The sequence below is a fragment of the Notolepis coatsorum genome, assembly GCF_963971535.1.
Source record: "Notolepis coatsorum genome assembly, chromosome: 9".
Taxonomy (NCBI): domain Eukaryota; kingdom Metazoa; phylum Chordata; class Actinopteri; order Aulopiformes; family Paralepididae; genus Notolepis; species Notolepis coatsorum.
In genome coordinates, this window is record NC_140173.1 from 118,341,539 (window position 1) to 118,355,627 (window position 14,089).

The 14,089-nt window shown below is 46.5% G+C and overlaps 1 protein-coding gene across 1 annotated transcript in view; it reads left to right on the plus strand.

The window, feature by feature from the left end:
- Positions 1-14,089, plus strand: part of LOC311233973 (zinc finger MIZ domain-containing protein 1-like) — a 297,273-nt gene that overhangs the window by 269,041 nt on the left and 14,143 nt on the right. Inside the window, exons 6-13 of the mRNA XM_084321040.1 lie at positions 5,313-5,448; positions 7,963-8,077; positions 8,266-8,480; positions 11,752-11,956; positions 12,498-12,773; positions 13,092-13,271; positions 13,411-13,479; positions 13,613-13,778. Of these exons, the coding sequence (XP_084177166.1) occupies positions 5,313-5,448; positions 7,963-8,077; positions 8,266-8,480; positions 11,752-11,956; positions 12,498-12,773; positions 13,092-13,271; positions 13,411-13,479; positions 13,613-13,778 (1,362 nt within the window). The remainder of the gene's footprint in view (positions 1-5,312; positions 5,449-7,962; positions 8,078-8,265; positions 8,481-11,751; positions 11,957-12,497; positions 12,774-13,091; positions 13,272-13,410; positions 13,480-13,612; positions 13,779-14,089) is intronic.

Consider the following 14,089-nt stretch of genomic DNA (forward strand, 5'->3'; position numbering starts at 1 on the left):
CCAGCTACTGATGTGGAATGTCATGACCCCAGGTTTCTTTTGTTGTTGTTGGTTTTTGTTTTGTTTTGACCGGGACACCTTACCTTCACAGAGCATCTGAGACAGAATCAACTACAACCTGACCTGTCATGTTCTATAATCAGAATCAGAATACATCTTATACATATACTTATACTGTAATAATAATGAATCCATGACCTCTCTGCCATCTCATATGTATCGGGGGGGGGGGGGTGTTGTGTAACCAATTCAGACTTGTTATTTAACAGAATGCACTAGGGGTGGGGGGGGGGGGGGGAATCGATACAGCAATACATCGCGATATTCTGCATGCCGATATTATATCAGTACAGTGACGCCAAGTATCGATATTGTATTTAATTTCTTTTCGCTTGACAGTCCCATTTTACTGCAATAGAAATGTATGGAATGAGGTGAGACAGACTGAAAACATTATCTTATTAGATCAAAACAGATGATATATATATATATACAGTATATCGTTTTATTGGAGATGTTAACAAGGTTTTCCGTTGGGGACATAATTTGCAGTTGAAAAAAGGTAATACATCACAATACGGTAGCTAGTGTTGTGATAATATTGTGTCATGGGGCCTCTGGTGATTCCCACCCGGGTATGATGATGAGTGTCTCATTCATAACATTGTCAGACAGACGAGCGCATTCTGAGCAGGAAGGCTACGTTCTGAATAGATCCATCCCCACAGTACATTAGGTCTACGACGTCGACAGCCAATGTGTTTTCCATAATATATATCATATATTTCCATATGATTTTTTTTTCTTCTTTTTTTATGGCCAAGGGATGTGCCACAGTAGCGGCGCTGTAGCCGTGTTGCAGGTTGTGTTGTGCTGTGTTCAGCTGCCTCTGATAACCCTCTGCCCAGTTAAACATGACGTGTAATTTGAACCCCACAGAGACCAACACCTGCAGGAGATGTCAGAGTGACTCAGGTAGAGCTTTAACCCTCTCCCTTTTGGGCTGCAGCATCTCTCGGCTTGTGACCTACACACACATCCAGCCCCCCCCCCCCATTCCTCCCTTCCATCTCCACCTGTCCTCCACCCAGCATCCCTCCATCCATCCATCCCTCCATCCATCCACTCTCCCTTGCTGCTCCTGGCTCCTGGTGCACTGCCCGAGGTCACAGCTGGAATTCAAATCAAACGCGGCGCTGTGGGGAGGAACCTGTGTACTGTGTGTTATATCAACTAAACCCAATCGGCAAACGACACCATTGAGAGAGGCACGTTGAAAGTCGATGGAATAAAACATTCACTTTAATAGAAAAATAAATAAATAAATAAAATTTGATTGATTAAAACCTCAAGTCGCTTTGAGTCTGAGAGCATTTTTCATCTTCGGAAGTCGGAGACGTGGGGCTTGTTTGTTACAGCCCCAGTTTCGGTTCAATGTGATTTTTTTGACACAGTGCTGGCTTCCTCCTTGGCGTGTTTGATTGGCTCTGCCCCCCGAGCCATCGAGACTAAAAGCCCATTTGTTATGCTCTTCACCGGGCAGAAGTTGGTTGAGCAGAGAGGGGGGGGGGGGGGTGGTGGTGGTTGGGGGGGGGGGGGGGGGGGGGGGCAGGATGGAGATGGAGGATATCATTGGCTGCTAAATGGTTTCCATTACACTTCTGCAGAAGCATGACTTTTTATTTCACAGGATTTTATATCCCGTTTGTATTTGCATAATATTTTTCTGCCCACACAGCGTATAGCTACCTGCCAGTGTTTTATAGACCTCGCCTTATGATTTTATTGAAATTGCTTATTTTTTTTTGTCATCTCACACATTGTCCCAGTAGGCTGTTTATGTGTAGTGTTGCAGTGTTCATCATGTTCAGAGAAAGTCTTCTGTTTTTATGTAGTATTTCTCTCTCTCTCTCTCTCTCTCTCTCTCTCTCTGTCTTGTGTTCCTGCCAGATTTTGGAGTTGCATGCACAGTATAACGTGTCTCTATCAGGGCTCTGTGTGAGTCGTGTGGGCTGTACGGTGAAAACATCAACGTGTACTGAAGGCTTAAGCTCTCTGTTGCATTGTGGTCTTTTCGCTATTAAGAATCGGGTGCTTAGCCAATCACCAATGACCAATGTTTTGTTGTCGTCGTCGTCATCGTTGTTGTTGTTGTTGTTGTTGTTATTGTTGTTGTTGTTTGGGCTGCTTAGGAATAGTAGTATGTTCTCATACGACGGGGGGGATAACTTTAATTTCTTCTTCTGTGCACTCACACAACACACACACACACACAACACGCACATGTATACATATGTATGCACGGCATGTATACACGGCAGCTGTAGGACTTAATATTTAATGTGGCAAAGAGCAAGACCCGGGATCGTGTAACGGACCATTCGTGTAGCATTTGTGCGCCTCAGCGTTACCACTCCTCCCCTGGAAAGAGTTTAGCTAGCTCCTTCTGGCCCCCCCCGCTCCCACTGACGAATGACACCGTCGGTGGGGGAACAGAAGCCTCGGATGACTCTGCGGTAATTATCCCATTTTACTGCAATAGAAATGAATGGAATGAGGTGAGACAGACTGAAAACATTATCTTATTAGATCAAAACAGATGATATATATATATATATATATATATATATATATATATATATATATATATATATATATATATATATATATATATATATATATATATATATATATATAGTTTTATTGCAGATGTTAACAAGGTTTTCCATTGGGGACATCATTTGCAGTTGAAAAAAGGTAATACGTCACAATATCGTGACTCTAGTGTTGTGATAATAATGCCGTGGGGCCTCTGGTGATGATTCCCACCCCTAGGATGCACCACCCGGGTATAAAGACTGTGACGTGAGTGTCTCTGAAAACACTCGCATCATCACCAGCTCCTTTTTGGGCCCCGCTTCCACGGACAAACGACACCGGGTCGGTGGGGAGAGAGGAGAAGCCTCGGATGACTCCGTGGTAATTAGCTCGCTGGGGTTTTTGCGCCCGCGAGAGAGGACTCGTACTCGCACTCCGTCATTAGTTAATGGGCCTGGCGGCTTGTTGCTCGGGCCCTCGCTGAGCGACCCCAGGTCGGCGAGGCGAGAAGCAGTCTCCCAACAAGCAGCCGGACAGCTATAAGTGTATCCTGTTGCGCTGTTGGGATAAGGACCCGTGGCCATATGGTTGCGCCGTATTACGCAATTAAAAGCCCCAGCTTCTAAAAAAAGGAGCCGGCCAGAGAAGCTTTAGAGGAGGTCTCTACTAAATCAGCTTACGGTAGGGCGGGCGCTGCCGCCGCGCCTGCTTGGTAGTAGAGTGTGCCAGTGGGTGGGGAGAGCGCTTTCTCTCATTCATTATAGAGATAGTTGACTTAACTGTAACGCGTTAACAATGTCAGACTGATCTACGGAGGCTCTGGCTGTTGTCGTGGTAACATTTTTGTACGACGTTAACACTGGCATATTAATTCATATTAATTGGCGACATGATGATAGTCGTATCAATGTCTTTTGGGTCATGTGTTTCTTGCGTCCTGTTTCACGGTGTATTCATTACAAGCCGCCACCCCTGCCACGCAACTAAAACGGCTGCGAGAGCCACAGTGGTCTAATCAGTCTCTCCCCCTGCCTGCCTCTCCGCTCTGAGCTGGTGTTGTTTAGGCCTAAATGGTGGGTTGCCAGCGAGGGAGACGGGCCCTCACCGAGGAGGTGGTGATTTAGTGTGGAGATAAGCTCTCTGTAATGGCAGGGTGGAATAATTCCTCTTTAACTAGGAGGCTGGGCTCTCTCCACCTATGCTCTCCACCCTCTACAGGAGCCTTTACTGTCACCTCTTCTCTTCCCTCCTCTCACCTCATCTTTTGTCTTCTTCTTCTCCTCTCCTCTTCTCTCCTTCATTCTCCTCTGCTTCACTCCCATTCTCTCTCTCCCCTCCTCTCCTCTCACTCTTCTCTTTATGACTGCCTGCCCATCGGCTCAGAGATCGATCAGCGCTCCATCATACATTTGACAGCTTTAGTCTGTAGTCCGACGATCAGTGGAATTGAGAAGAATGAATTTGTTCACCCATCGACACCCATTTATTTTGTATTACTCTTCGGTAAGGAAGGCGTTTTGGACAGGAATGTATTGGTCCTCCTGGTACCTGTATATCATAAAACGGTGTCAAGACAGTCTCTTGATATCACACCATCAGGCCAGATGTCGAGAAATGGACGACTAGACCAGACACAGTGTTTTCTCCGCCGACGTTATCAAAGCTCTAAATCTAGTGAGCCACGCTATGAGATGCACGTGTTACTAGTCTGAGGCAGGGTGTGAAGGAGAAGCATTCTGTTATCTTGTCTTTTGGAGAACGTCTGTCCTCCTCCTCCCGGTCTCGGCTAGGTGACTACGCTGAGACAGTCTGAGCATGCAGGGCAGCCTGATTAGTCATTACTGAAGAATCAATACGCAGAGAGGAGAGGAAATGAGAGAGGTGGTGAGGAGGAGGAGGAGGAGGAGGAGGAGGAGGAGAGAGGATATGGGATAGAGAGGAGGAGAAGGGAGGGGAGGAGGAGAGTAGAGGAGACAAAGGGCCATAGGAAGGAAGAGACGAGAGACATCCCTCCTCTGACTGTAACCGAGAAACGGATATCGCCATGACGACTTGAGGCCTACTTCCTTGCACATTCTACCTCTCTCTCTCCGTCTGTCTATTTCACACTCTACCTTCTACCATCCCTCCCCCCCCCCTCTCTCTGGCAGGATGACTAGAAAGTAATTTGTATGTTGGATAGATCAGTTTACATTACACTGCAGATAAAGACTGTGATCTATTATATGGGGGAAATTCATACCGGGAGTCGGCATTACAGCCAATGTTTTGCTGGGTTAGGCTGCCCCCTGGAGGCTGTAGGAATATCTGCAGTCTGAATGCTCAGTTTATCACCGTTGAGTCATCTTACAGTAACATGACACGATCAAAGATGGCAACGATTTAGGGCTGAAACAGGAACATGAAAATAACCATTTGATTTGAGTGAACTGGCAAACAGGATGAATGAAGTTGGGGAACGAGGCGTATATTGCATCATATGCATCCATTTAAACACCGAACCTGCTCATGTCGGCGTAATTCTAATGTCTAAATGACGTTGCTTGCTCGTTCCTTCAACAGCAGATCACATCTTGATGGAAGAGATGATCTATATTGAACCAATGGGATTCTGTGTACAGTGTGTGTGTGTGTGTGCTTGTGTGTGTATGGAGAGATTAACGGTGTGTGTGAATCTCTGTGTGTGTGTGTGTATGTGTGTGTTCTCCTTGCAGCCCTTCTATCGTCGTGGTGCGAGGAGTTGGGTCGCCTCCTCCTGCTACGCCATCAGAAGAACCGGCAGAACGAACCACCGGGAAAAGTTCCCATGCAGCCCAACATGAACAGCATGAAGCCCGGCCTCACACACAGGTCAGCGCCACGCCGTCTGTTTGCCGACTCTATGCCGTTTGTTGCATGGATGCCGGTAGTAGTGATATATTATTTTATTAGGAGTAGTGTCGCTGCCGTCAATGGGATTGTCAGGTTACATTATGTTTGAAAGTTTAGTTGTTATGGATTTCCAAAAACAAGCTACTGGTGGGCAATCCCAAAACATGTGCACATAAGTGCCAGTGGTCCCCAGAGCGCACAAAGTGCACAGAGAGTCGGCCACCAGCCCCATAGCACACAGCTTCCTAGCTGTGAGATACGTCCTATGAATATAATTAAAATGTATTTGCTGGTGATTAGGGTTGCGGGAAGCTAATGTAACATTAGTCCAAATGTCATCCCAATTCAACTCCAAGTCTAATTCTGGGATGTCCCCTCGCCAGATTGTATCCAATGATACGTTTTTATGTGGTTTTGATTAAGAGTGTATACACAAAAGGCGGTTAGGTGGCCGAGCGGAGATTGCGTTCGTCACCAACCCCGGAGCTGTGAGCTGGATTCGCCTGTTCGAATCCAGCTCACAGCTCCGGGGTTGTCACCAGCTTGGCTGGCCGTTCACACTAATACAATTGGCTGTATTAGAGGGTGGGAGAAGCTGGCGGGGTGGGTCCGGGTCGTTGTAAACAGCGACTCCTACAGTTCGGTCGGGGCGCCTGCTAAGCGCGGATAGGACTTGAGGGGGATAGTGTGATCCTCCCACACGCTACGCCCTCTCGATGAGAATCCGCGCTGCCAGGTGAAAAGAAGCGGTGATTGGCTGGACGTGTGTCGGAGGAAGCACGTGATAGCCTCCACTCTCCCAGATGATCTGACTGTGGGGGGTAAGTGCGCAGCGACCAGGAAGGGACTGGGAATTGGCATACGACTAACATTGGGATGGGAGAAAATCGGAGGAAAAATGGAGGGGGAAAAAGATCAATAAAAAAAAAAAAAAAATAGTGTATACACATCTGAGACAACCCCTCTTGAGGTTGTTCTGTCTCTAATAAGCTTAACAAAAGGGTGTGGATGTAGTGTTTGGGCCCACGGAACCCCATGTGCCTTAAGCGCCGATCTTGGTTGTAAGTAGAGGAAAAAATCTTAAAAGAATATATATATATCTCCTACAATTTAATTCAGTACGATTCAAGACGTATGAGAGAGGAAAACGATTGTTTTTAAATGTTACTTGTCCTTTCGGACAAGTTATGTTTTTGTAGGTTTTTATTGATTTTTGCTACCGGGCAGTCCGGTAGAGAGAGAGGAGGAATGGGAGATAGACCGCGGAAGACATCGGCAAAAGATCACCGGGTCCGGGAGTCAAACCCGGGTCGGCCGTGTTGCACCGTAGTGCTGTATGCGGTGCGCCACTCGGGCGCCTGGAAACGATTGTTTTGATAGTAGGTTTCATTCCACTGTTATCTCCTGACCTGGAGTCAGTTCTGTATCAACAACAGTGCCCTCAGATGGGGGTCCGTGGCATCATGTGTCTCTATCTGGGGGTCCTTGATGTCAGAAAAAGGGAAACCATGACCTAAAGATCACATTTTTATCCCTACTGTCTGCGATGAGCACTATATGCAGTCCCTGTAAAAATATGTTTTCCTACATACCGGTACCTTGAACGTTAGCCAAAATAACTCTGGAGAGGAGCAACGGTGGTTTGGGGTAGAGAGGGACAAAAACATGCACACACACACACACACACACACACACACACACACACACACACACACACACACACACACACACACACACACACACACACACACACACACACACACACACACACACACACACACACACACACACACACACACACACACACACACTCACACACACACACACACACACAGGGAGCGATCTGTGAAGTCATGTCTTGGAGAACATTCCGTGCTCGTTCTGGAGGCCCTCTCTCGCCCTCTGAAAGTCTTGGGATTGGCTGGCAGCAGTCTGCTCACCCTGAGGATCTTGGGATATGTTGAAGCCTTCATGAGGGAATATTGAACATGACGTCCGTTCCAACGGCTCACCTCTGAGAGAAAACAAACAGCGCTCCAAAGTCAGCACGTCCTCCCTCTCCGCCTCGCTGCCCCACCTCTCCACCGTGTGGGTTTGGCTTGTTTATTACATTTCACAGTTTCTCATATTTTACCCTGAGATTTGTTTTGAATCCGGATGCCAAACATTTCTTGTACCCCCCTGCCCGTCGTAGCCAAACGTTTTCAACAGGTCATATTTCATCACATCAAAAAAGGTGATTTTAAATGTTTCTTTTTGGCCCAGTTCAAAGTACTGTACACTCATCAACCGTTGTGCTGGCCAGCAAATATGTTTTGCAATCAAAAGCCAAACGTTTCAAACTGCCTTTAACCTGTTGGCAAGAAGTATTCCCAAAATATTAACACTTTTGGACGGACAAGAAACCTGTCGGATAATTCCCTAACTCTCGTGACCGAACGAAGCCCTGAATGACGGCCCAGATTCATGTTTGCGTTTGACTTTGCTTCACAGTGATGGGTCCTTCCCCTACGACTCAGTCCCCTGGCAGCAGACCACCAGCCAGCCCCCCGGTTCATTGTCTGTGGTTACGACAGTGTGGGGTGTGACCAATACATCGCAGAGTCAGGTGGGCTATGCAGTAACGGCACACACACAAACACTCTGAAAACACGTCCAGGTCAGACATTTAGACATATTAGCAGCAAGTTAGATGCCTAATTGTTTAAAGTAAAAGCATGTTCACTTTGTTGAAACAATGTACAGAATGAAAGTACCGTAATAATCCTCGTATATTGTCTGCTTCATCGTGTCCAGGTGCTGGGTAACGCCATGGCTAATAGCAACAACCCAATGAATCCGGGGGGTAATCCGATGGCGTCGGGGATGCCGGGGGCAGGGCTCAACTCGCCACAGTTCAACAGTCAGCAGCAGCAGTTCCCGGCCAAAGGAGGCTCCAACCAGCAGTACATGCAGCAGGGCATGTATGGCAGACCTGGGTACCCTGGAGGTCCTGGGGGATACAGTGGAAGGTGAGTGGGGTAAAGGCCGCAGCACCGCACTCTCTTGTTCCAACGCTGTTCAAGTCTCCAAGGGTGGAACCATGGCTGGATTCTGCCACTAGGGGTCCCGGGGGAAGAGTGTGCTGTGGGGATGGGGACAGACGTAAAACTACAGGGGGTCCAGGGGGCATGCTCCCCTGAAAGGATTTTTTTTCTAAATACAGCTCTGGAATACTAATTTCTAAGGCCTTTTGATAAAGGAAGTCATTGGGGACACCTGTCATTTAAATAGTATGCTGGGACGGACCCCTTCTGACTAAAATGGCGCAGCAACAGAGATGCCAGAAGGAGGGAGAAAGCATGCGTATGTGCGCAGTGTGTGAGAGGCCCTCAGAAGGAGGGAGAAAGCATGCGTATGTGCGCAGTGTGAGAGGCCCTCAGAAGGAGGGAGAAAGCATGCGTATGTGCGCAGTGTGTGAGAGGCCCTCAGAAGGAGGGAGAAAGCATGCGTATGTGCGCAGTGTGAGAGGCCCTCAGAAGGAGGGAGAAAGCATGCGTATGTGCGCAGTGTGTGAGAGGCCCTCAGAAAGAGGGAGAAAGCATGCGTATGTGCGCAGTGTGTGAGAGGCCCTCAGAAGGAGGGAGAAAGCATGTGTATGTGCGCAGTGTGTGAGAGGCCCTCAGAAAGAGGGAGAAAGCATGCGTATGTGCGCAGTGTGTGAGAGGCCCTCAGAAGGAGGGAGAAAGCATGTGTATGTGCGCAGTGTGTGAGAGGCCCTCAGAACGTTGGGACACAAGAGCCTTGGGGTTTGAAAACTCTATGATTTTGGGGGTAACCATTTTTTAATTTTTTGGTTTTTAAACAGAACCAGTGATGTGTAAAACCATATGACACAGTCCTTGAGGGTGCTGACTCCCAAACCCAGCTCCTGAGTTCGAGAGCAGCATTATTCAATGACAAAAAGCAAGCAGGTTTCATTCATTGCCCACGGATAAGAGTGAGCAGCACGGGGGGGCAGCTAGAGCAAGACAAATCTCCACGTGCCTTTTTCTCCCTTCTTGCAAGAGCAAGAGGCCAATCTGAGCAGATGTCCCATGATGTATTTTTAGTGTTTCAATCCATTCCTACCGCTCGCACAAAAAAAGCTATATTTTTTTAAGCCTGTCATTAACACTTTGACTGCCACGCTGTTTCCCCATCTTTGTACTTACAGTAGTTGGCCAGCGCTGTAAAGTATAGGGATTTTCACTGTGCGTTGCGGTGTTTGCAGGGCTATATCTATATTCTATATTATAGCTATGGAGACAATACTATGGCTCATTTGACATCAACTATCCATCGTTCAACATGTGAAAAAATATTTAAAAAAAATTAGGGATGCACCGAAATTTTGGCACCGAAAGTTTTCGGCCGAAAATGGCAAAAAATTGCCTTCCGGCTTTCGGCCGAAAGAGTTTTTTCACAGAAAATATATCACCGAAACAGAAACAACCTAACAACCTCGCGTGTTGTTGTGATGATGTCGCGCTGTCGGGAGTCGCGCTGTTTCTATGTAAACTCTGCGCGCAACGTGTCCAATATGCGTCTTTAACATGCTTATTATCCTTATTTACTATATGCCCGTTGCGGTTAATCACTGAGTGATCTAATATGCATATTATTCAGAGCGAGAGGGGGGGGGGGATTGTGTTTCTCACATTGACGCTGTCTGTCTGTCGCGCGTCTACTGTGCCGAGTCAAGCGAGCACATTCAGCTGGGGACTAGAAAGGTGCGCTCAGTAGAGCACAGATGTCCGCTGCGGCAGCCAGAGAAAAGATGGAATTAATGTACTGTATGCATTCAGAAGTGCTGAATAAATGTTTTATGGACCCATAATAGTGATTATTTATTATTTAAGTTAAGTTTTGCCATGATCATATATTTTTCCATAATCATAATGTTCCACAACATTGGTAAAAAAATCTATTCTATGAATTATTTTCGGCCTTTCGGCTTTCGGTTTTCGGCCAACTGTTTTCTATTTTCGGTATCGGTTTCAGCCAAGAATTTCCCATTCGGTGCATCCCTAAATGTTTTCATGTATACGTTTGCGTGTTATACCGTGGTGAATATTGTATAGTTTCAGAGTGATTATGGCTAATTCCTGGTAACTGTGTTATGGAGCAATATGTGAATTCTGCTAATAGCGTTGGCGTTGCTCGCCTGTACACGCTACTATTTCCAATTCAAAGGTATATAATAGGTTCTATGTTTCATCATGAATGCATGAAAGGGGGGGGGGGGTCATTTTTTGATACTTTGATCACCAGTAACGGCATTCGTTTTGAATACTACATACATTGATCGGCCGGATCGATATGAAAACATTGTAGGATCAAGGTGAAATTGATGTCATATAGTCCTTACTTTGATCGGGGTTATTCCAAAAAGAATATTCCAATTGTCTGATCGCGATTTCCAGTATTGATGTCCATCTGGTCCCAGACATAATTTGGCACAATTTATGGATCGAGTGTGCTAGATGCGTTTCGAAATGGTCGGATGAAGCGATTTACTTGGCTCTGTTTAAATTCTGCGCCCGGAGGGGTTTAAATGTAACACACGGTGTGAAATAAGGTTTCAAAGGGTCGGCGATACTGCCACCTAGCAGGATGCGGCCGATATTGCACTTTTGGGATTTCAGAATGATTTCCTATGGTAATACAGAGGTCCGTGGATGAATAATGAATAAAAAAATCAAAAAAAAGAAATCTCGGGTCTGGCAGCCAATGTGTTAAATCATTGCCTGTTTATACAAATGTTGTGTTTGAAGTGGAAGGCCACACCCCCATTCCACTAACAATGTGGGAAATGAGAAAATAATCCATTGACAATGTGTCCCTGGCGTAATACACACCTGCCCACTTTCCTTAAAGGTAGAATCTGTAACGTCATCAAACAGTGACCTCTAAGCAAAAGAGCCCCTCTTGGTATTTACGTCTTTTGTCTGATGTGTGCGTTGGATTTCAGTGAGAAGAGGGGAGGGGTTGCTTCTGATGGCTACACCTCAAGCTCTGCCAAGAGAGGTCTGGAGAAATTCACAGTATAATAAGTTACTGAACTCCAACCCACACGTCAGAGCAAGGCAAAAAAATAAATAAAGTAAACAAAGCGCAATACCAAGCGGGGGCTCTTTTGCCTAGGGGTCACTGTTTGACAGCATCACAGATTGTACCTCTAAGCAAAGTGAGTGCATTGACTGTGTGGCTCAACACTGACCGAGTCTCTCTACAATAACTGTGTCTCTGTGTGGCTTGTAGCTATTCCCAGGGCCCCAACGCCCCCCCAGGAGGTATGGGCATGTCCCCTCACACGCGGGCCCCTGGCGACTTCACCCAACCAGCTGCTGCTGCCGCCGCTGCTGCCGTCGCTGCTGCTGCTGCCACGGCAACCGCCACAGCAACCGCCACCGTGGCCGCCCTGCAGCAGGAGACACAGAACAAAGACATGAACCAGTATGGACAGGTAGGAACATACACTACACCAGTATGAACAGGTAGGAACATACACTACACCAGTATGGACAGGTAGGAACATACACTACACCAGTATGAACAGGTAGGAACATACACTACACCAGTATGGACAGGTAGGAACATACACTACACCAGTATGAACAGGTAGGAACATACACTACACCAGTATGAACAGGTAGGAACATACACTACACCAGTATGAACAGACGCTACACCAGTATGAACATACACTACACCAGTAGGAACATACACTACACCAGTAGGAACATACACTATACCAGTATGGACATACACTACACCAGTATGAAGATTACTACACCAGTAGGAACATACACTACACCAGTAGGAACATACACTACACCAGTATGAAGATTACTACACCTGCCAACACACATTCCCAGCTCTAGCCACTTAGTAAACATGACTGCAAAGTGTAAAAAAAACACATAAACCTGAGTAAATTATTGTTCAACCAATAGAATCTTGTTTTTTTTTCTTTAGCTGACTTGAACCTCCTGTCTTCCTTTCAGATGTGTTCATCGTTTCAGATGGGCCCCACGCAGGCCTACAGCACCCAGTTCATGAACCAGCCACGTGGGCCCCCCGGTCCTATGAACCCCGCCGGCATGAGTCCCATGAACAACCCCAACATGAGTGGGCCGCCCATGGGCATGAACCAAACACGAGCGCCAGGCATGGGGCCTTTTGGGGCTCACGGCCAGAGGATGCCCCAGCAGCAGGGCTACCCCGGTGGGCCCAGGCAGGGCATGCCTATGGCTGGGATGAAGAGGCCGTACCCGGGAGAGGTGAGCAGAACGCTTTGATGGGATGTTTATTTAAGCATTTAGGGGGTATGTTATGTGTCTTGGAACTTTGAGATTGCACATTTGTTCGTTTTGTTAATGTCAGAAATCTATTAAAATCTTTATATATATTATAATATATATATTATAGTTTTTCCAGGAGGTTTTAATATCAATTATAATATTATTATGCCTGTCTATAATTATGCCGATTTTATGCTCATTGTATGCCTATTTTGTGTTTACATCACTGCTGTAATTCTTGCATGAAACGTGCTATACAAATAAAGTTTATTATTATTATTATTTTTTCCCCTCCAGGCAAGCTATGGTGGTCAGCAGTACGGACCTAATGGTCAGTTCCCACCACAGCAAGGCCAGTACCCTGCATCGAATGCCTCTAGGCCCCTGTCCTCTCCTAACTATCCCGGCCAGAGGATGCCAGGACAGCAGGGCCAAGGCCAGTACCCACCTGGCATGCCTATGGGCCAGTACTACAAGGTACGCTGCCAACTCCTCTTTGACAGCTCACACTAGGCAACCGCTTTTGTCTTTGATTATTTCTGTTGTATTCCGCTGCATATCCCATCTGTTATACAAGAGCTTCAAGGAATACTCATTTGGTTTGTTTATTTCACAGCAAGAGGCATTCAATGGCCAGAATACCAACTTCTCCGGTGGTGGATACTCCTATGGTCAAGGCAATGGGGTACATGGGTTATCTCTACTTCTTGTGTGTTTTTTTGTAAACGTATATACAAATTATTTTCACTAGTAAAGTATATTATATACGCAGTGTATTATGTGGATTTTTTATTGACTACACTTTCCTCTATCTGCAGCCCCCCAGGCCTGCTAATTACCCCCACTCTCCTGTCCCCGGCAACCCCACGCCCCCCATGACCCCAGGGAGCAGCATTCCTCCGTACCTGTCGCCCAACCAGGATGTCAAGCCCCCGTTCCCTCCAGACATGAAGCCAAATATGACAGCAATTCCTCCCCCTCCAAGTGAGTCCATGTCCAGTCAACATTTAACATTCCACCGGACCCACGTAGGACCTTTTTATTTCAGAAAAAATATGAACGGTCAACGGCAAGAGACTAATCATTATTTTGATCCCATTCGAATAATGCCATGAATTACACATATGATGTTTGTCAATTAACACTTTGAGCGCCAGCCATGCGGTGCGCCTGAACCCTGTTGAATGCCACCACCCACTTCAATGATAGAGCTCTCATATTTGCAAATGTCTTAAATTATGGCTGTGTGTCTAATGCGACCGTCGCTTGTCAATGACTTGTTTGCAGTCAACATT